General features: G+C 37.0%; 2 protein-coding genes across 6 annotated transcripts in view; both read left to right on the top strand.

Annotated features, from left to right (window-relative positions):
• Nucleotides 1-231: 231 nt before the first annotated feature.
• Nucleotides 232-9,676, top strand: LOC117416602 (3-keto-steroid reductase/17-beta-hydroxysteroid dehydrogenase 7-like). 2 transcript variants are annotated; one of them, XM_034027850.3, is made up of 9 exons: nucleotides 233-403; nucleotides 1,659-1,862; nucleotides 2,462-2,554; nucleotides 2,678-2,792; nucleotides 4,639-4,833; nucleotides 6,559-6,663; nucleotides 6,899-6,955; nucleotides 7,585-7,683; nucleotides 7,914-9,676. In XM_034027850.3, the coding sequence occupies exons 1-9, from the start codon at nucleotides 366-368 to the stop codon at nucleotides 8,013-8,015; spliced, it is 1,008 nt and encodes a 335-aa protein (XP_033883741.1). In that variant the 5' UTR covers nucleotides 233-365; the 3' UTR covers nucleotides 8,016-9,676. The 2 variants fall into 2 exon arrangements, with proteins under 2 accessions (XP_033883742.1, XP_033883741.1); XM_034027851.3 differs by lacking the exon at nucleotides 6,559-6,663 and having other exon boundaries at nucleotides 232-403.
• A 9,885-nt stretch (nucleotides 9,677-19,561) lies between these two features.
• LOC117416835 (oxysterol-binding protein-related protein 9) overlaps nucleotides 19,562-23,623 on the top strand; it is a 66,351-nt gene continuing 62,289 nt past the window's right edge. For 2 of the 4 annotated variants that reach the window (XM_059034735.1, XM_059034734.1), the window contains exons 1-2: nucleotides 19,562-19,714; nucleotides 22,336-22,386. In XM_059034735.1, coding sequence (XP_058890718.1) covers nucleotides 19,604-19,714; nucleotides 22,336-22,386 — 162 coding nt within the window. In that variant the 5' untranslated portion in view covers nucleotides 19,562-19,603. Of the gene's footprint in view, nucleotides 19,715-19,963; nucleotides 19,999-22,335; nucleotides 22,387-23,623 lie in introns of those variants that run through there. The other 2 variants (XM_034028253.3, XM_059034736.1) reach the window with 2 other exon arrangements.

Below are 23,623 nucleotides of genomic sequence, written 5' to 3'. Positions count from 1 at the left end.
GGGCCACCAAAATCTCTAACAGACCATCAGATTTTTTTGACTGGTGGTCCGAATGGCCACCTCCTCAAAAAGATTATTTCTAACCGTTTCAGTAGTACAACCAAAGGCTTCAATCTACGTGCTTGATTAAAGTACAGTGCAATTCTCTCTCGAGACAGATTTTTTAATTTGGCGCGCTCTGCTAGTATTTTGTCCCTCTGGCCTGACTGTAGCTCGTACCTAATTGGTTTAACTCGTGATGACAACCATCACACCATCCAGATAGGACGACTGCTGATCAGAGTTGTGTTAATCATTCAAAGACCTGAGGATTTATTATTGTATCGGATTTTGCAGCATTTGTCATTAGTCGTGCAGTGTACAGTATGAGTAAGAAGATCGTCCTGGTCACTGGAGCGAATAGGTAATTTATTAATTTTACTATTTACGTGGCGAATCAGTCAAATGCATTGGACAGTGTTTCGGTTTAAGAACTTTTATTTTAATTAAAAAAAAAAAAAAAAAAACATGATACAGAAAATATAAGTACAATTAGTATGTTATGGAGCCGAATCTATATAGTAAATCACATTTAATCCAAAATCAGTGTTTCTTCAAAGAAGCATGTTGTTTGAGGTACCACTGTATTACAGGCATAGAAAAAAAAAATCAACGGGCAAATATAGAAATGTAGACAGAGCGCACAAGTTATATTCAAACGAACTTCAAACAACACGGCTTCAAACAACAGAGGAGCGGTAGCTGACAAAGAAGTGTGTCTTTAAGCAAACCCGATCCTCACTCTACGTGCTACAGCCACCTAGGCAGGAGGAGGTGTGACAGAAAAGGAGCTTGTATAAGTTACCACTATTATATAACTCAGTTGTTTTGAACCCTGGTCTTGGAGTACCCAATGTACTCTGTGCATCTGCTGGTTTTTGTTCCAACCGAGCTGCTCTCAATTACTTCATTGAACCCTTAACTAATAATTTGCCTAATCAGAGCCTTAAAATCATTTTAAACAGTTGGGGTTTCAAGTTAAGTATAAAATTGTATACTTGAATCCTCCAACATTTTATAAGCTGAACTATTCAAAAAGTCAAGTTAAGCAAATTATTAGTTAACTTAAGGGTACGGAACTTCTATCGCATCCACCTCTTCTGCAATACAAATCACAACTAAATCAGCTTCCATGTTTGTTATCTATACTTTGTAGCTAACCTCCAAATCGTGTCCAAGCTCCGGCTACACAGACCGTGACGTCAGACGCAGACTCCCGTCTGCAATCTACTAGCCGTCAAAAAATCGTGAACACAGCCACTGTTTTCATCCATCCTTTTAGGAAAAGAAAAAAAAAAACCTGTTCGTTTTTAGAAATCTAACAAAAGCACTAAGTATATTACAAGGGCTTTCAAGCATCCGTGAAAGATTCTCATGGTGTAACACAGAATTTGTTTTATAAGACTGAAGTAAAAGTAACTTTAGGGAAGCGAAATGCAGTACCATGGCTCCAAGCAAAATACTGCAGGATTTGTACTCGGTATACTATTAAGATTTCAAGCAATAGATGAGCTAACTATATATAAAGAAAAAAGCTATATATATAATAGTACATTGCTTCTAGTTATGCAGGATAAAACTATTCTGAGGAACCTTATATTCCCCATTGTCTTTTTCAGTGGCATTGGCTTGGCTCTGTGTGAGCGTCTCCTCACACACAATGACCAGATCCACCTGTGTCTGGCGTGTAGAAACATGCAGCGGGCTGAAGCAGCCCGCACTACCCTGCACACCTCCCACCCTGGAGCAGATATCTCCCTGCTCAAAGTCGACGTTGGCAGCCTGCAGTCTGTGTTGGAGGCATGTAAGGAGATCAAACATAGGTATGTAGCAAACTGGAATTTCTATTAGTTCTGCCAGGGGTAGTGATTCACTTTTTGATGATGATGATGTACACGTTGTCTGCCTGTCTTTAGCATTTAAAGGAGTGGTAACCAAGGTTTTAAAACACATTTTCTTTTCTGTTCTTAGCGTCAGACATATTGGTCCCCCTTTCCTTTTGATGAAGGTCTGTTGGTTCTTTGCATATATTTTATACTTCAGTTTTGGAGTAAGCATATATTTCAAAGATAACACTATTAGCCTCTGCTTCCTTGTACAGCTACCCTTTCACTCCAGTGGCCTGGCAGCAATCAGTCAGGGGAAGTGTTTCAATACCATAAAGAAACAGCTTCACTTGTTTTTATCTACATTATTGTACTTTGATCCACAAAATAAAATACAAAAAAACAAACACAGAACCAAAGAAAAGGGGAAACCTGTGATACAGTTCTGCTGCTAATGCTAATAAGAGGTAAGAAAGAGATTGTAAAACCGGGATTAGCACTTACTGCAGTATTTGTAAATGCAATCATTGACACACATTCCCATTATGACTTGTAATTAAATTAAGAAAGAGGAATAATAATCATTTGTTTTGCAGGTATAAGAAAGTAGACTACCTATACCTGAATGCAGGGATCATGCCCAATCCTCAGATAAGCCTTAAAGCCTTTGTGAATGGCCTGTTCTCCAGGTAGGGTCTTTTTTAAATCTGTCTTTCTGTTTAAGTTACTGTATAACATGATTTGCTTCAATAGAGTAAAAAGTACTGGTTAAAAGCATCTTTAACACAGTTGTTTGGTGTGTTTTGTTGCAGGAAGGTGATCAGTATGTTTGCCACCGGGGAAGGTCTTCTGACGCAGCAGGACCGGGTCACTGCAGACGGATTGCAGGAGGTTTTTGTCACCAATGTCTTTGGACATTTCATAATGGTATGAGGCTGAGCATTCATTTAAAAAGCATAAAAAGTTCAGTGAAGAGATAGATATAGGTATGCATCATTTAAAATGTTATAAATAATAATAATAATAATTATGATTATAATAATCTAGATGTTAAATTTAAAAACAGACCAATGGATCTAGTGGATATTGTAGCAAGTAAGCCAGGATAAATTCAAATGCTGACAGATAACAATTATGGGAGCCTACAGTCTTTTATCAGCACAGGTACAACAGGGCCGATCTGGCGAAGGAATATTTCATTTTCTTCCAGTTATTCTTACTAATTCTAATACAGATGCAGTTTGAAATGAATTTCCAGCAGGGACCTGGTAGCACAGTAATTGTGATTGTTTAGTTTTTTCTTCCTTTATACATATCAGCTTACAGCACAGCCCCTATAAGCTACTCTGTTTTACTGAAAGTAATACCTAGCTCTTTGTTGCACTTGGGTTGCTGAGTAACAACTCCAGCCGTTTAACCAGCAGTGCTGTTTGTCACTCGATTCCTTAGTGATACTCTCCTCGCATCATTCCAATTACTTCCATTTCCTGTTGCAATAACATCTTGATTGGTCCTTCTAGTTACATAAGAACATGAAACGCTGTTAAGGGATGTGATTAATCAACACCCTTTTTACAGAAAACGCAGAACTGTCTATTGCTGTCTCCTGTCTTGTATGTATTACTGCAAATTATTTTTCAACATAATCCTCATTGTTTTGATTATTGAGGTTATAAACTGGGGGCTGTAGCCAAACACATTGAACAGTAGATTTTCTGGATAGCTTGGATCAGCTTGGAACCTAGCTGCTGTAGCAGGGAGCGAAGGAATCTAATCTGTTTCTGTTGTTGCCCATTGAAGGGTGCTAATTTAAGTGTTTGTATGGTACAGCAAGGTGACATTTTGCCCTGTTACCAAATGCAGAATTTAGAAGATAAGAGTATTAATGCAATGCAAGATTTTGATGAGTACAGCTCTACAAATGATGGGAATATGGGACTTGAGACTGCACTCTTTTTGTTTTGTTTTACATTATAGCTAAGTTGAGAACATTAGTCTTTTCAACTCAGACCTCCAGTGGTATTAACCAGTTAAAAGTTTGCCTGGTTCACTGAACTGAAAGAGTAAACACTTCCATTTCTAAATACATTTTCATACACAGAGTAGGGTCTTTTCTATAATGCCCTAAAAGCATCTCTGTACTAATGGATTCTGTAGAGTTAGAACTAGTGCATTTCTAGGAAAGGTAAAGAAAGGAGAAAATCAGTTAAAAAGTAGTTATATGTTCTGAGAATCATATTAATTTAGCCATGGTCAGTATACTGAGTTTTTTAATTCAAAGAAAATAGGACTGTTCATTTGTAATACGGTCCGTGGCTGTATGTCACATTAAAATGTCATTGGTGAAAAATTGTGTGCAGTTTTTTTATAATGCCGCCTTCTGATGTAGACAGGATGCTTTTGAACAAAGTGCCTGTATCTCAGGGAACCAAAATACAGTACGTTTTAATAAATATTGTACTGATAAGATGAGGTAAAGAAAAAATATTGTTCTAGTGTGGATGTTTACAGATATGTTCTTGCCAGATTTAATGTTCTATACTAATTCTGAGGAATTAGAGCTAAAACATTTGCCCACTGGCTGGAACTGTACATAAAATCTAATTGCTGAAATGATAGAGATAATTAGAAAAGCCTTATATTATGTTTAGTTTTTTCAACAACCCACATGTTTCTAGTGAACTTGCTTACACACAAGAATATCAGTTCTGATGGTAGTTGATTTTGTGCACGTTTAAAAGGGGTAGCAAGATTGTAACTTGTTTTCTTTTAGATTAGAGAGTTGGAGCCTTTACTGTGTCAGCCTGGAAACACATCCCAGCTGATATGGACATCATCCAGCAATGCGAGAAGCTCTGCGTTCAGACTGGATGACTACCAGCACACTCGAGGAGTGGAGCCCTACAGCTCCTCTAAATACGCTTCAGATCTGCTGAGTGTGGCATTGAACAGGCACTATAACAAACAGGTAAAGCCAGAACCCAGAAATGAGAACGGGTTCAAATGGCCCGAAGGCTGGTAGTTTTGACAGCGAACATCTGGGAAAACAATGCAGATATCTGTACTGTATGTATACTGTTCCTTTCGAAAGAAAGTCTAATCCCAGTTGATTTTTCCTAATTTAAAATGAACACCCTTATTATTATTTTAGTGTTGGACATTCCCTAACACACATGTATTTACAGTATAGAAGTTACATATGAGCAGTTGAAGATACAACATCTACATAGTCAAGGGGACAAACAATTCAGCTTCCTTGGTGTACTGTGTTTCTTATAAGCTTTACTGTTTGTGTTTCTGATGTTTTGTTCACAGTACACCATTAAATCTTTTGATAAATTTATATATGCATTTTAATGTAATATTTAAAAAGTCATTTTTTAGTATAGTTAGTCCCCACGGAAATCTGCGGTAAAATTGCCTAAAATCTGCAATGAGAAAAGAGTGTTTTCTGCAAAATTCTGCGGTAATTACTTTTTAATGAAAAATAGTGTTAATGAGTATAAATAAACAAGAAAAAGTGAGTCACAGTTAGTTAAATTCATTTTTTTTATTAAATCACATTACTAAAATCTGGAAAAAACCAACAAACATGTTTGCCATATTTTATGGAAATCAAAGAAGAAAAAAACACATACAGTAAAGCAAAGGGAGTTCACATTTTTTAAACTCTTACAGCACTGACTATTGGATGCCATTTTTTTAAATGTACATAAAACATGACAATTCTTAAAAACGGAAATAGTTATGGCCAAAACATATGACTACATTTAATCACATTCGTAATAATAACATTTGCCTAGCAGAATAAGATTGTAATTGTGCATTGGGATTCAAATTAACATTGGTACATTTTACAAATGCACTGTTTTACAAATGTGTACTAAGCTTGGAGCTTTTTTTGCATTTAGAAACGTGTGTTGTTCACCAAAATGTTGTGATTTCAAAACATATCCAAATCAAGACGGCACAAGCTGTGACAAGTGTGAAAGTGCTACCATCACATGCCACAAAACAAACAAGAAAGTAACGATTTCAAAAACAAAAGAGAATTTTCACAAAAATAGTAAGTCATCCCAAGTAATCGGATAATATCTAATATAGTTCGCCACCCCCTTCCTTTTTTGAGTATTCATGTTACTACACCATATACAAAAACATGCACATTTTCATATATAATTAGAATGACATCTTTCAGGACTAAACTATGATATCCTTTTGTATTATAATAATAATAATAATAATAATAATAATAATAATAATCTTACCTTATTTCGTTCTTCAGGAGTCACTGTTTGTCTATCCATGGTCGTTGTCATGGTCTTTCGTTTTAACAGAAGCTATGACAATGAGTTATTGGTAATACTAGACTTGCATTTTGCATTTGTTCCCTATCTTTTGCCGTTATATTCGGTGCTAATTTAGATTTGTTTCCGGAGCTCACCGATGGCCTTAGGAATCTCTCCAAGGCTGAACTAAAGCTTGCACTGAAACTCGCCACACTTCTCACTATACAAATAGGGTGTATATGCTTTAGTGACATGTACAGTGATAGTAGGGAGTAAATGTTTTAGTTTTATTTATTTATTTTTTTAATTGAAAATTCCTCGAGAGAGCAAATTCCGTGATTTTTTCCGCGATCGCAGAATCCTGGAGGGACTATATAGTTCATCATTTTATTTTTTCCTTACAGGGCCTGTATTCATCTGTAACTTGTCCTGGACTTGTGATGACAAATTTAACTTATGGCATCCTTCCATCATTTTTCTGGACACTGATTATGCCAATTATGTGGCTGGTAAGCACAGTCACGTTTAACACTACAGCGGTACATTTAAATATATTAACACATCTTTTAGTAAATGTACATCTATACTGACCGGTTCCACTTTTGCACCTGTTCTTAAAGGATTGCATTTTGTTACCATCAGTAACCTTGTATAGCAAGATTCCTTTGTACAGCTTATCTATAAGAAAGATCTGTAGATTTGCCTATCAGTGTCAATAGTGTTTTTTGTTCCTCTTTCCTTCAGATTAGAATATTCACCAACACATTCACTCTTACTGCTTACAATGGAGCAGAGGCTTTGGTATGTATGACATTTAACTGGAGAAGCCTCCACACTTATTTACTTAACTCCTACTGAAATATAAAATCCTCAATCTGTAGACAGTAAAGGGGTACTTCACTGTAAATAATAGCAGAAATGCCATTAGAGAATGATAGAGAACCCACATAATAGGTTATTAAACACGTAAGAAATTAAATATTTAGATAGTGTATGCATTTAACTACTGGAGCAATTTGTTCCCTGATTCTCATGTACCCAATGGAATCAAGTGCTGTTGCTTCACACTGCCCAATAAATCTGTGTGGCAACATCAGATCATGTGAATGCATGTCACTGCTGGGAGCTGTATTTTAGAATACTGGATACAGATATTAACTTTCAGCAAAGAAAGGAAGACAAAACAGCAAATGTAAATGTAGTCACATTTCACAATTGTAATTTTGCCACAGACTGTTGTTTCAGTAGTTAGTATTGCAGAAAAAAAAAAAAAGTATTGCAGAAACAGTTAACACTGCTAACCTATGTGAATTTTCTGCAACAACCAGTTTTCTAGTGAATTCCCCAAAAATGTCAATGCATTTAGGAATCATGAGAGTAAATTGTGTTATCTGTGCAATGTCTGATAGATTGTGTTTGCTTTGCCACAGTTTTGGTTGTTTAATCAGAAGCCAGAATCATTAGATCCTCGAGCGAAATACCACAGCTATACTTCAGGACTGGGAAACGGTTACACTAAGCCACAAAAGGTAAGGAAAAGTTTCTTGTGACAGGTTTCTCTAGACTGCCCTGACTGTGTTTCATGAACAAAAAGTTCTGCATGTTCAACTGGTCAAGTCTTCAGCATGTAGTCAAACCTGTTTAAAATATATTGTCAGAAGGATTCAATTATTGATTAAATGCTTGAGCTAAGATTGTAAATTGCATTCAAATGGTTTGCTGATGGAAGTATTATTATTGTTATTATTATTATTATTAGATGGACCTGGATGAAGACATGGCAGAAACATTCTATGAAAAATTACTAGAGCTGGAAGGCAGAGTGCGAGACAAACACAAATTACAAGAGGATGGAAGATAGATGCACTCTGGCTTGTCATGGACCATACCATTTATATTGCTGCTTTCCAGTACAAACGACATCTGCAGTCCACTGTTAAAGGAATTTAAAGATGTCTTTAAGTTCTGTACCATACCAGTAATTTGTGAGGGATTACAAATCTAGGTTTTGGGGTAAATAGGGAGGTGTGCAGCCTTTAATCATTTATTTAATATTGTTTGAGATCTGCTGGTTTAAGAAAACTACCAAAATAGCACTGAATACTAGTAACAGGTTTGTTCTTCACTGGATGCCTGCCAGAGAGCTTTGCAAAATGAATAATACCAAAGTGTATGCTGTAAAACTGGCACTAGTGCAGGTAAAACAAAACCTAAAAAAGACTAAACTACCCTCAACTGCAGATATGATTAGTTGGGAGTTTAGTATGATTGTTACTTGTCTTTGATTGTCTGTGGCAGCTTTGCTTTAATCATAGACCAACACTCTTTTCAAAGCAGAAATACAATTCTAGATTATGTCAATGTTTTACAGACACCCTAGGTGTGGTGCAAGCGAATCGTGGAGGCAATAATTGTGAGGAAAAAGTTTTATTCAATGTCATTGTTAATTATGTTATATTTGACTCAGATGTGTTTTTTGTTTTAAATGAGAATTGAGAATGTTTTAAAACAGTGAAATAATTACTGTAACCTAATCTCGCTTTCCACAGGTGACCTCTGTAAACAAGGTTGACTAGGTGTTAAAATCAATTAACGTATTATTATTATTATTATTATTATTATTATTATTATTAGTTTATTTAGCAGACGCCTTTATCCAAGGCGACTTACAGAGACTAGGGTGTGTGAACTATGCATCAGCTGCAGAGTCACTTACAATTACGTCTCACCTGAAAGACGGAGCACAAGGAGGTTAAGTGACTTGCTCAGGGTCACACAAGGAGTCAGTGGCTGAGGTGGGATTTGAACCGGGGACCTCCTGGTTACAAGCCCTTTTCTTTAACCACTGGACCACACAGCCTCCTGTAATAAATATAATTTGAAAACACTTCAATAAAAACAGAAATACATTGTGCGTTGAATAGATTAATGTTCTTCCTATTTTTATCAATAATTAATACACAAGATAAATTAAAATTCTATTAACTGTTTAGTTTGTTTTGCTTAATGCAAAATATGATGTACTGTAAGTAGAGGCTTCACTGCTGCATATAAGAACATTGATGTGAACAGAAATGTGATCAGAATAAAAAGGGGTATTTACCCTTTAACCAACTCTGTGTATGCTCTGTTACATTAGAGAAAACTCGGCTTCTTTCAAGTGGTTAGGTGAGCTCATTCAAGCAAGGCTGGCAGGTGAGAGAAGGTTGAGGTGGAACACCACAAAAAGCTTTTGTTCTCTTTGAGTGTGCCACAGTAAAGCTTCCAAGAAATCTTCTACAAAGTGTTTAAGTTTGTAATCGGTTGATTTCAGGGTTCAGGAATTTTGCTGACCCTCTTTTCGCCTAATCGAACAATTTTAATTTGATATTTTCCAACTCAAAGGCTGCACAAGAAAGCAGTAACAGAAATTAAAAGCAAAACATACTTACAGTACATAAGGCATTGGTCTTGTTTCTCATACCGTAGTTTTAGCGCAATGCATGTTTGTCAAAAAACCTTATTCATAAAACATGCAAGGCACATTTTATTGAAATACTTTCCTTGTTTTGATGAGTAAGTTCTGGTGTCAATGACTGCTTTTATTAAATGTGATCCACCCTAACTATTAAACACCCAATAGTGCTGAATTTAGAAATAGAAAATAAACTTTTATTGAATGTGTCTAAAAAGGGTTCGCTATCTGTTCTCCTGTATTAATCCTTAGCCAATGTTAACAGCCACTTCTGTTTTATGAAAAGGGCCTGTTATACTTGAATAAACATGAGAAAAAAATGTTTCACTCATACATAATGCAAACTGAATATTCATATTATATTTATTTAGGTGTTGCCCTAAATTGATCTATCTAAGAACTATACTTGTAATAAGAACTAAAACAGTACTCACTATAAATGTTAACCAGAATATTACTGCAATGGCATAGTAATGGCGGCAACATGCTGTGCCTTGCCAGGATGTGCATAATGAATTCAGGGACTGCGCGTATTCTGCTCTTAAAGCTGCAAGTTTCCCAAAGGGATTGATCCGTTGTTTAAAGGGTGCAGACTTTATCTGTGAAGTGTGGTTATATGAAGGAGCAGGCTGATAAACCGTCTGCATCTCAGAACAAGGGGTCGGAATATCAAAGGAGTCCAAGGAGTTCTGGGGGAGTTTGGTCGTAACCAGATGGCACACTGGACATACTGGTGTTGACAGCTTCAATTCCTCCGAATCCACTATGACCTGCAGTGGGATAGAAGTAGCACCTTATAACCTGAATATTAAAAGAGGCAGTTTTTATTGGATGCACAGAATCATTTTCATTTGTTTTTTTAGCCTAGGGTTTGGGATGCAGAGCATACTGTACTGTACATTTTATTATTTTTTAAACCAGTCCTTTAATCCAGTAAAGCTGGAATCATCTTACCTTTGCAAAAGCACCTGGCAGTTCATTTTTCTCATAACTGTGTTGAAAACCTACAAAGAACATTAATAATTTAACTAATGGGGCATTTCAAAATAAAACCAACACCAATAATAATCATTCAAACAAAAGTTCACCTGTTTCCACAACTGAAAAAAGGCTAACAGAAACACATTCTGTTCCCTTCCCTTGGAAAGTTTATCAAGCTACATCATTTAGCACATCTTGCACTTTACAATGGATTCCCATAGTTACCATACAGTCAATTCACCCGTTTTTACCATTGAATTGCCTTGTTCTTGCTATGCATGGCTACACTTGGCTGTGTGTGACCATTACAGTAAATAAACAGCCATATAGATATTTGGATAGTATTATAGGGATTCTTTATACCATCTCTATTATCCTAGCATTTACATTCTCACTTTAATTTTGAATAATCTATTATGTGTTATGATTCTCTATTGTTTGTGCTTTGATAATTATTTTCCATGCTTACTAACTATTCCAGCAAAATTGCTTCTGAAAAAACAGGCTGATTGTGGTGAAGTGAGGTAAGGAAACACATTACACAGGCTTCAGTGCACAGCTCAACGCATATGTGCTTCTCCACTTACCAACAATCACCATTGGTGAGTTAGTGTGGCAAATAATGGAAGAGTTAGTTAGTGTGGCAAATAAAGATCTTAGCAGAAACACCAATAGAGAATCAAACAGAACACATGTAACATTATATTAATTATTAAATGATATAAAGTAACCTGTTAACTGATTTACCCTCCTACCTTCATGAGGCAAAACCTGTCCACTGAAGGTATGTCTTGAAGCCTCAAAGGCAGGATCTGGTATTAGGTTGCCACAGAGTTGTAAAGATGATGTAGACAACTCCCTAGACCCTGCATCCAAACCAATCCAATGTGCTCGAACCAGGACCCCATTGCCAGGGTATTCCGTAGGATTGGGATCCAAGTGGAATTTAGGACTAGCAATGAGATCAGTGACAAGTTTGGGCTCTGAGTCTTGAAAATTGGCTGCTGCACCACCAGACCCTGCCACTGTGCTTGAATTCACTAAGCAGCCACACAGCGAACAGGGAACACTAACAGTGTTACCGCAACTGAAAGCCACATTTTGGTCCTGGGGATGTTTCGAGGATGTAAGTTCAAAGTTTGTCAGCTCTAAACCTCTCGTAGTACCATTATCTCGACTCACCCCTCCTCCATATTCACAGTAGCCGTTAAAGTCATTAGCTCCAGGGTGTATCTTGGAGTTCCAGGGTTTCATGGTGTCTGGTTGCTTGCACTTACTTTATTTTCACAGAAAAGTTTGCAGCCTTTCGTGACTTCTGTCCTTGTGTATCCTTCATGACGGAGAGTGATTTATCTTTCGGCAGGGGTGCTGAGACATTTTGATGAATATAAACAAATGAAAACGGTGCTATAATGTTAAGGAGAAGTGAACCAACCCTGTCACGCTGCGTTTGCCAAATGCCCAATTAAAGATTCATGAAACCTCTTCATTTGGTTTTAATGAGATCAAGGTGACTGCAAGGTGAATGAACAGCAACATAGTATTTCTGTAGTCTATTTCTGTAGCTGTGAAGATGTAAAAATAGGTGTTGATACCTGTAGTTCATTTTAGTTTAGTCTCTGATGCTTGTGTAAGCTAATGTTACATTATTATTATTATTATTTATTTATTTATTTATTTATTTAGCAGATGCCTTTATCCAAGGCGACTTACAGAGATTAGGGAGTGTGAACTATGCATCAGCTGCAGAGTCACTTACAATTACGTCTCACCCGAAAGACGGAGCACAAGGAGGTTAAGTGACTTGCTCAGGGTCACACAATGAGTCAGTGGCTGAGGTGGGATTTGAACCGGGGACCTCCTTGACATTCAAGGACTTGTTACTGAAAGTAGTTGTGTCGTGTGTGTAATAGATGGACTTCGGCGAGTTACAGGAAAATAATTCCATCTAGGATTTCTGTGACGTCATAAATTATGAGACCGATTTATAAACTGTCACAGAAACCCGAGATGGAATTATTTTCCTGTAACTCACTGAAAAGGCCCATCTATTATTTTTTATAATACATGGATACCCTTGTGATGCTAATATTAAAGAAGACGAGGTTCAGCAGTACAATTGGGTTTTTTTAAACATAGTGTTTCAGTGCTGTACAGACGTTCTATGTCGTTTTCCGTTAGTGCTTCAGCTATATTTGGATGATTGCCTTTACCTTGTTTTAATTTCCCAATCCTCTCTACATCATTTTTTTTCATTTCATTTCATTTTGTTGATCATTAATGAACATTTCTGTACTGTGGGTGTTGTCTAGTGATTAAAAACTAGACATTTTGTTTGAATTGAAAGTGATGGTCTTGAGGAGTCGAATGGGTCAAAGTTCAAGTATATTTAGCCTTCATCCATATATATATATATATATATATATATATATATATATATATATATATATATATCACAGAATCATGAAGCCAGGGGTAGAGAAATTGATTTTAAACCTTTGAAGTAGACTTTTCTTTTTACTCCGGAGCAACTCAGAAGTACCTGGTATTCCATTGGCTTCATGTTGTCTGCTATAGGATTCTGAGCCATTTGATGTACGTAGAAGGTACAGTTTGTTGGTTCACTAGCTTGGGTACCAGCCGTTGCTTTCTTGAGATCCTCTCACTACATAGTGGTTCAGTAGGCAGATAGTCTGGCTACACTGGACAAAGCACTACATCGTTTATAAAGCCAGAAAAAGCAAAAATAGCTATATTTATATGTCATCACTATAAAAAAGTAAGAGTCATGCTAAAATTCCTTTGTTTAATACAATAAAACTTGACAGCCTAATGCATAAGATGTCATTTAATTTGAAATCAAGTCATTAGAGACTAAGGCCATACAAGGGTAGAAAAGCAATACTGTAATTAGGAGTTTGGCACACAGACCAAAGAATCTGTTAAGGGTGTAGTGTCCCACAGTGTTGGTCAGGTTTACACTACAACACATTGGGGTCTGTTTAATATTCCACCATTCCATAGTTTACCCTTCTGTGCACTAACACTCTCGTGTGCCTTCTGCTAATAATGCAGAACTTTTGCTAATAATGCAGGGCTTCTGCTAATAATGCAGCAGCAAGAGGTGTTCTGCTTTGATGTAGCTCAGGAGGAAAAAATAGAAATACAATCAAGAAACACTAAAAATGTTATAGGCAATACCATATAACTTTTGAATGTTTTTTTTTTATTAAATATGTCAAACTATTTTTAAACAACCTTAATGATTGTTGCACTGCAGCTTTAGCTCTTTAAGGTACAAGGGTCGTATGTGTCCCAAAAATAAAATGATGCTAACTTTGATATTTTGCAATGAGATGCACAAAACAGGGTTTAAAATGTATCGACAGCTTGGATCTGGTCATCCAAATTTTCAGTTTCCTGAGAGCAGCAGATCAGTGACAGGCCTAATATGAGGACCAACGTTGTGCTCTTGAGATCCGAGGGCAACATCATAAAATAACTATGCAATCAGTGGAGGATATCAGCTGGGAAATACAAGCCTGTTAGAAACTGCAGGCAGATGACAGCAAATCATTTGAGTGCTTTTGTAAGGGCAGGAAAGCTATGAAATTTCATTTTAGAATTGCAGTAAAATATACAAGTTAACAATTCTGCAGCAGAGCCCAAGGTAAGGCACACCAAAGTATAAACCAGTAGCAGAGCACTGGTCTATGGGACTGAACAAAGCTCCCCATATTCAAAGTGAATTGAAAGTATACAAAACAAGTCTACAGCTAACAGGAGGTAAGAAAATGTTTTAAAAGCCCCTGGAGCAATTACGTACCTCACATGATGGGGCACTAACCGTCACAAGACCCCAGGGCAACAAACTATTCCTGCAATGTCAAAAGGCATGTTAAAATAAGGCTGAAATCAATCTGAGTGTCAGGGCAGGCAGGCGCAGGACCATGTAGTTTAAAAGTTTGCTAAAGAAAATGAATTGAAAATTGCTTTCTCGTTATTCATTTTCTGAATCATCATTTCTGCAGGCGTAAATTTACTTAATTGATGTACGCTATTGAACAGTCCTCTGAGTTTATGGCTGAGTTTGGCACTGATATTTCAGTTACCTACCGGATTCCCTTTCATTATCATTCACTGTCCTATTACCAGTGTAATGTATTTTATTAAAAAGAGGGCCTTTTCTTTGTGATATACTGCATGCATTGCAGATATTTTCCCATAAAACAAAACTTGTTTTAAAACAGTGTCACACATAACGCTGTGTTTAAGATGGGATTGACAACTTGCGGGACTCATGGAATAATCAAATAAAATACCTTTTGGCTTGCACAAGAACCTTGTGTTAGATTGAATGTGAGCAATACAAAATTGGGTTGGCTGACAAACTTTATGGTGTGGTTCTGTTAAAGCAATGGATATGTTTGTAACACATGTGTCTGACTGTGCACGCCAATTTAGCAATCAACATAGTTATGTTAATCATGTGCGCAAATACATCCCATGTTTCTTATTAAACAACAGAAATATAGGCTGCTATTTTTCCAAAATCATAAAAACAGAATGACATACATTGCAGTGTCGGTATGGCTTTATATCATCTAAAATGAGTAGGGCATCGGAATTGCATGCTGTTCATTAAGGGTTAGCTATAGCCAGTGTTGTTTTTCCAACTAATTTGTACCTGGATAAGTATATAGTATTGAGTAATGTAGAGTTTTAACCCTGTCATCAAAACATTCCACATAACAGACAGTAGTGAAATCATTTCATTTGGACCCTACACTGTAGCTACTTAAACACCCTTGTAAAATAGATTACAACTGGACATGCAATATATTTTTTTATGGATATGGTTATTTTTATCAGCTGGATTGCAAGGTAGATTGACAAGACATAATTAGACATTACCTATTGAATAACTTCAATTGCTATAGTGGCTGTGGTGTAGAATCCAATATTTGAATAGCTGCAAATGCTCCAATGCATTTTGTACATCCTTCCAATATAATGATTCTGTATCCGCTTCTGAATCCATAAAGTTGATTGTTTAGAACTGCTCAAGTGATAGCAGAGTTGTATAATTTGTCACTGTATCTGCTAATAATATACATGATTAAGCATCTTGTCAGTTTGTCCAGTTATTATAGAGAGGTCTCACGTCTGTGGTATGTGCTTCCCTCCAAGTCATGTGTCTGGTTCAAAGGATTGTCAGTTATTTGTTGACCATGCAAAACATACACTTGTTCCAACGGTATGTTTTTGTATTTCAAGTTTCTGCACTGTTTAACATACGTCACCACCATACCTTCCTCTTCGGTTTCACTGCTAAATTTGGGATTACAGAAAATCCAAAACATTGCAGAAAAACAAATAAAACGGCAGCCATCACGATGATCATCAAAGTGGACGATTCGATCATTGCTTGAGTTACTACAGGCATCATGCTTATAACGGGATTACAACAACAACAATAACAACAACAAAAAATCTGGTTGCTTTTTCGTTTTATGTTGTTGTTATGTTGTTCGTATTATTCGGTCATTTTAAGCATAAAAGTGAACAACAATAAGACGAGGGACACCTTTTCAATCTTAATTTGGTCAAACGAACAGTACCGTTGTACTTTACAGTACAAAAACATAAGAACTTTCAAAAATCAATTTTGCAGAACCACGAATCCATAAACTAACTTTGTGCAGTACTGTTCTGATTAAGAGACCAAACCAAAATGATGTCTGAGGCAGTGGATTTTGTTTTACCACAAAACTTCATTCGTCGACAGTGCACGTGTGCTCGAGCTGTCAGCATATACTCTCCAGGCGTAGTGCATAATACTGTAATCATTTGATTTCATCGTGTTCTTCTCTACTGCATATAAAAAAGTTTAAAAAAAAAAAAAAAAAAAAAAAGGAAGTCCTGCCAATTACACTCACAAAAAGTTGTACAGCTATACCTACTATTGTGATTTAAGGTGCTGATCTTAAGGTGTTCTGGGAGGATATTTATATTTTGTCAATAAGCGTATCTCCTGTGGGGCGTGAAAATCTGAACAAAAGCTCTTTGGATTTAGCACTTTTGACACAGCACCAACCCGCTGTCAGTCTGTAAGGTCTGCTGGTACTCCAAATGTCTAAAACTGAATTGCTACTCAAAGAGATACAGCTTTTATATGGTGCTGATAACGTGCAGGGATTCCATTCGCTTGACAAATTAATCCGTTCTTTAAATTTATTTTAGGTCATGCAAGAAAATGTGTTACGTATTGCATAAATTGCACGGGGGTGAATGGTTTGCTTTTATTGCGCAATAATGTCCAAATTCCTTTAAAACGTTTCCCAGTATTATATTTAACATACCCCATTTTCCCCACACAAAAGGTTAAAAACACTACACGAATCAGATTTAGTTGAGGGCTGAACATCACTGCACTTTACCCACAGCCAAACCTGTGGCCAACTGGTCTTGGAAAGTGTGATGCTTACTACAAGCCACCAGCAGCATCCAAGTACATGTATATTTTGAAATGTTTTCACAGTAAAGCTGCTTTTAATTGACTCCGTAATGCCATGTATGCATCGGCGATGGTGGGCAGATAAATATTCAGAGGTAATTCTTGCTGATGGCCAAATTCAGTCTGACACAGTGCCCGTGAATGTGTTAATGCTGAGACACTCAAATTACATATATCGTTCAATTGCGCCACCTACTGGGCTACAGTGTCTGAAAACCTACCACTAATCATTTAACCAAGTTGTGAACTACGTTTGCATTTACCGTCACATGTTCTTTTCTGTAACCTATCATGTTATTGTACGTTAGGGTTATCCCTTGTTGTGATACTGACTGAACAATCAATGTATTTGCTGGGTTACCTAATGATCATTTACAAATTGGCTACTGTACTTTTAAAGAACGTGTGTAGTTAATTTGTGTTTCCTACTGGGGTTGTACACTGTGTAGACGTGCCTCAGATGTATCCAGAGTAACGTGGGTAAACTAGTGGGCTAAATAAGAGAAGTACCCGATTCTGGGACATGTATGTTATAAAATGGAACTAGGCTATGCACGATCTCGTGTCAGAAACCAAAAAGCATCACAACAAAAATAAAAGCATCAAAGATAAATTATGAGGAATTATAGGGCTGTTTAGTAGTGTAACAAGCTTGTGAATGAAGGAGTGTAGAAGCAAGTAGTACTTCGAAAGCAGCAGGTTATTTTATTTTGAATAGGTTAAACAGCACACACCCACAAACTGGCCCACAGGCCAAATATTTCACATTACGTTTGCTGTAGGTCACATGGTCGGGTTGCAGCTGGAGCAGCTGAATCACAACAGGTGAAATGAGTAGGTACAGGAAGCAGCAGCATGGACATCTCATCAATAGCAACGTCTTTGAAATGTCTTCACATTACAAATTAAATTATAGCATACAAGCAACAAACCTTAAACTGATTTGCACTATTGCTAGTGTTTTATAAGAGGTAAAAAAATATTGATTTTAAAACTTGAAGAACTGCCAAGTATTGTTTTATGATTGACTAGCTGAAGTACCAGGTGTTGCCCGGGGAATTCAATATCTCATGCATGACAAGTTGGGGAACAGTAGCCTTATGGTTTCCTATAAGTTACCAATCTTGGGTGTCGCACAATGCACTCGGACCCCTTTCCCTTTTTTTAAACTTTTAAACTTTTTTTTTGCCATTATTTTTTTTGGTTTTGTGGGTTTCTTTAATTTGAGATGCATGGCTACTGTAGTGATCCAGCAATGGGGTTACTAAATAAAAGTACCCCAGGGATCAATTTTGGATCCAAACATAGCCCTTGACTTTCCCCTGGATGAAAGAGGAGGCCATGCAAAGTTTGGTTGCACTGTCTCCGAACAGACATACAAACTTTCTTCTTTATATATTTAGATAGGGAGGGTCAAGTTAGCCCTAATTGTGTCTTAACTTGATATACAACTTCTATAGGACTAACCAAATTTGTGTAACTTTTTTTTTGTAGAAATCACATCTTTATACAACAAATCATTTTGTAGTAGTGCACAGTCCTTTTTCCATCACTTGGTTATAGGACTGGTCCCTTTATTTGGCAGTTTTTGTACCCCTGAAATGTTTTAATTGGATTAAATAAATCAAGGGCTTTGCTTGCTGTTTGGTTGACTGTGTATCCTTTAAATGGACATCACTGGGTAGGTGGGGTAGCCGAATACAGGCGAGGTCATACAGGTTCAGGTAGCACCACCGCCGCCACCTTTGATACCCAGTAAAGTTTAGATGTATTAAATAAGAATGAAGGTATGTGGGTGCTCAAAGAATGCCAACTACACACAAGAGGTAAAAATCAATAATCTTTGACAGTCTAGTTAAAATCTGCGATCGCATAGCTATGAAATATATCTACTGTACTTTATAACTGCTCTTATCTGTAATGTGATATTTTATAACGTGATGTTTTGTAATGTGATACTTTGTACTGTGATATTTTGTAACAATTGTAAGTCGCCCTGGATAAGGGTGTCTGCTAAGAAATAAATAAATAAATAAATAAATAAATAAATAAATAAATAATAATAATAATAATAATAATAATAATAATAATAATAATAATAATAATACATTTATTTCTGTTATATTTGAACTATGAGCCCTAGATGTGAGACCATGCGATAGTTATTTTATCCGGAGAGCCACTGGGAACTCCCAATAACCACACTTTCAACAAAACCTTGCATAATGTTAGACACAAAAACTTAAGCGTAACTGGGAGACTGCAGCTTTGGTATTGTGCTTTTTTGTTGAATCAACACCAGCGTTAACAAGCATGACCAGGGTTTTATTATGTCCTGTTAAAGTATGCGAATTATTACATTAAGTGCACACATTGACAATCTCCCATTACTGTATATCTCCCATTGGCACGCCCTCTCCAAGATGCACTCAGTGACGTTCGCCTGCCACTTCTCCTACCCTGCCCACCCCCTCCTGTCTCGAACTGAAGTTTAAAGATGGCGTCCATCATGGAAGGGCCGCTCAGCAAATGGACTAACGTCATGAAAGGTTGGCAGTATCGTTGGTTCGTTTTAGATTATAACGCCGGTCTGCTATCCTACTATACGGTAAGAATGCTGAGCAAATATGGATCATCTGTATAGGTACGGGGCTGTGAAACTGTCCTTTATACATCTGTGTAAGTGTGTTACAGAACTGCTTGGCCGAGGGAAGGCCTTTTGCCAGGAGTTGGGAATCTCCGATGCGAAAAAAGGGGGCGGGGATTTAGATCGACGGCAAATCTATCCACTAGCCGCGTGAGTTTTGCTTGGAGTAGCCAATAAGAATATATAGAAGGCGGGTCTTCCTCCTTGAATTTTGAGTTGTGTGTCTTTGGTTCGTGATGCAGCAGGTACAGGCATGAGCTAGGGTTGTGGCTAAATCGATGTTTGCAAATTTTAGGGGACTGTGTTTGATGTCGTTCAAATTATAATGCGGCAGAAAATGCCTTTCTCCGATATTACCTACCGCTTTTTTTTTTTTTTTTAACGGCAATAGTAGCCAGCAACGGTCGCACGCAGTCTTTGTTTTTTTAGGCTAATCGCTACAAATTCAGTACTAAAGGTCGTTCATTTTGATTTATGCGTTATGTAAAAAAAACAAATAACGTGACAGTTCTGTTACGCAAGAGACTCACATGGGTCACTACTACCCTAGAAGATTAAATGTACAAAAAAGCAGAGGTTATAATTGCAAACAAAAACAGATACTGTACATAACGTGCTGGCAAACTTGGTTTATCAGTGATAGTAACTATGAACTTATCTTCAAATACCATTCGCTAAATGCCACCCTGCTACTATGTCTGCAATCGCGATATCGGAACAAATTAATGTTTATTGTACAACTCTCTATTGAGATATTTGAGTCAGCAAAAAGTTCTGACAACACAATCCACACAAGAACCAGCAAATTCAGATGAGACCGAGCATTCATGTGACGGATTGGCTAGATTTTCACAATTCCTATTACTGTGTTTTCTTTTTCTAAAGTTCTTTTAGGATGCACAATAGGCAATAGTTCAATTGTACAGTTACATTACATGAGCAAAGAACAATATTGTATGTTTAAACATTTGTATCCCAAACAATCCCAGCATTCCACAGGCTTGTCTGCAATGGAAACACCAATGGGCATTGTACTGTAGTGTGTTGGAAACAGAAATGAGTGATTAAAGGATATTTAAAATGGCAGATGGGCAACTGTGTCCAGGTGCTTGACTGATTGCGTATGCATGGCCCATTCTTAAGAAGAGGCTTTGCTCTGAAGTATGTCTCCTGAACATTTTCAACACCTGACAAACTGAATCTGTCTACTAAATTGTTAAGTCATTCCAGTCCCAGTGACAAACTGCTTGTGTGGAAACGGTATTAGTGAGGTCTAGCAGCCCTTCTCTTATTCCAGGAATATTTTCATGGTTGGTTGTGGTAGATCCTTCAGGTTTTATTTTGTTTTCAAGCTAATGATGTTATCCAATTGTTATTGCAACTTGGTAGAACATTCTTCAGCTATAGTTTAAAACTATTGTTGTCGATCTCTAAAATAATTAATAAAATTGATAAGGGCATTCTTTAGCATATATTGAGAGTTACTGACACTTCAGAAGGTTTATGTATCTAATACGTCAAAATCAGCCAGGGTCAGCTATCATTAGAGGCATTATCATTTTTATAACCTAACCATCTCTACAGCCTATAGCTACTAAGTGATGTCAATTATTTATGTTCTCCAGTTAAACAATTTTATGATTGAGAATTGAGAGTTATGGATGTTTTTCTATAACTATGTTCTTCTGTACTACTGCAATTTCTTGGCCTTTGGACAGACTGAGACAGCAAGCCTGTCATTTCAGTAATTCTAGTTCTCAATAGAATTTCTAATCAATTCTGGGCTGGTCTGCCGAGCTTCAGTAACTGCAGCGTTTTGAGTTGCTGTGGTGGTCATGCACGCTGAGTAAAGCCTTGCCAAGCAGTGTTGCATTAGCAATTGTCCTGTATCAATACCAGGGAAACTGAAATGGTCATGCTGCGCTATTTTCTTCTTAGCTCCCTGTCACAATGATCGGTATCTGTGCATATTTTTGTTTTCCAAAATTCCTTTTTGTGCATTATTTTCAGAGGTTTAAGCTGCTTGTGATTGTAACTGAATGATCTGTGATTGCGAGATCTCTGGACTAGATATATATATATATATATTTTTTCTTATCGAAGCATCAACCCTCAGTTATCACTGAGGTGTGTGCAAGGCTTTTCTCCCCTGCAGTCCTGTTCCAGCCCTCAATCTCTGGTATTCTTTTGCACAAGTTATTGAGAGAATCTGGAGATCTCTGAAGGCATGCCCCAGCACCACAGCCCAGAAGTCAAAGTGTTGACATGGCTTGGAAAAACCACTGATTCAGCTGAAAAAGTGCACTATAGATTCCTTATTTTACTTGTTCATTTTTGGATCTGTAGTGTGGCATGACAAATAGCTGCTTGAAGAATGAAAATTGACAGGTCATTCGCTGGTTGACCAGATTTCACTAACAGGTCTTGCTGGGGGGAATTGCTTATCTAGCAAGGATTTTCAACCTTCTTATCACAGACCTTGTGTATATCTGGAGCCCCGAGCATCGCACTGTATATACTAGTGATCTCTGGTGAAATGGTCCTGTTGATTTTTTTTTCTTTTTCTCCTGTTTCCTTTCTAGTCCAAGGACAAAATGATGAGGGGTTCCCGAAGAGGCTGTGTGCGACTTCAGGTAAGTAACGATGTACTGTGTGCTTTACCTGGTACAGTGTGCGATGTGTTTCATATTTGAAGGCAATCCCCTTATCTACTACGATTTCTGTTTTGCTATACAGAAATCACAAACATGTAATTTATACCTTCTGCTATCAATGCAGGACCATACCCGTTTTGCTAGAGATTGAAGTTGTCCCTACACCCAAATCTACTGTAATGTAAAGAAACTGGAAGATCAAATGTTTATGTGCACAATGTAACATCATTGTGGGACACCACAGATTTTATTTGTAATGTGATGGTAGTTAAACTCTTGATTGAGGATCCTTAATAAATGCAGATCATCACTGTTCTGCCTAAGTATGCATCTGTCTTGCTGAGTGACCTCATTCAGCTCGTTGTTCTTCAGTCTTAACCAGCTGTAAAACTGGGTGTAGAAATACAAAAAAAAAGCAGATTTAAAACACGATAAAGCAGAAATTGAAATATTTAAAATTAATTTAATCAGTGTTTAAGAAACGTCAATGTACATTTCATTTTAAAATGTAAATATGTTTTAGTTTTGTATTTTAAAAATGTACATTCATTTTCACTTACAGTATTTGATGGTTAAATGCATAAAGATTCCATAAATGACAAAGCTTTAGGGTTTTTATTTGTTGACCTTTTCCAATTATTGGTTAACATCCCAGTTCTAAACAGAATCCTAAAATTCCTTTCAATTTGGAGAAGCCCCTCCCCATAAAGAAGAAACCAATCAAAAAATGTTTTCAAAGAGACTGATGAGCCCAATGTATAAAAACGATGGTATAACATGTAAATATGTTACCATGGAAACTGGCTTGTTCAGACCTAGGCCACTGCACTACAAGCTTTGAGCCTCCACAGCTTCAGTAGGGAATAGGAGGTGCTTTAAGTTAGCCTTTGATGTGGCCTGGACAACCAAAGTATATGATACTTCAAAACCACCTAATTTTTCATAAATACCACCAAGAAGACACAAAATAAGCTGTGGTGTGCAGGTGCACAATAAATAAAGTGCTTTGAGCTGGTGTGGATGAAGGGTACAGTTTAAAATTAAATTCCAGTAATGCACCCCTGTGAGTGATTTAGGCACTGCAAGTGTTCGGATATCAGGGAGGTGTATCATATTTTTAAGCTTTTTCTACCTCGCATAACTCTTTTTGTTGCACATTGAATGAAAGCAGTATTTAGAGCAGTTGACCACAAGCAGTGATCATGTTTATGTACGG

The sequence above is a fragment of the Acipenser ruthenus genome, chromosome 12 (genome assembly GCF_902713425.1).
Source record: "Acipenser ruthenus chromosome 12, fAciRut3.2 maternal haplotype, whole genome shotgun sequence".
Classification (NCBI taxonomy): domain Eukaryota; kingdom Metazoa; phylum Chordata; class Actinopteri; order Acipenseriformes; family Acipenseridae; genus Acipenser; species Acipenser ruthenus.
Note: the sequence above shows the minus strand (reverse complement) of the source record. Positions and strands in the feature narration are given on the sequence as shown.

Excerpts from the sequence above, each read along its gene's own strand:
- LOC117416602 (XM_034027850.3), top strand. The coding sequence starts at position 366 with ATGAGTAAGAAGATCGTCCTGGTCACTGGAGCGAATAG. Across the intron at positions 4,834-6,558 it reads ACAGGCACTATAACAAACAG|GGCCTGTATTCATCTGTAAC; the intron begins GTAAAGCCAGAA and ends TTTTCCTTACAG. Across the intron at positions 7,684-7,913 it reads GTTACACTAAGCCACAAAAG|ATGGACCTGGATGAAGACAT; the intron begins GTAAGGAAAAGT and ends TATTATTATTAG.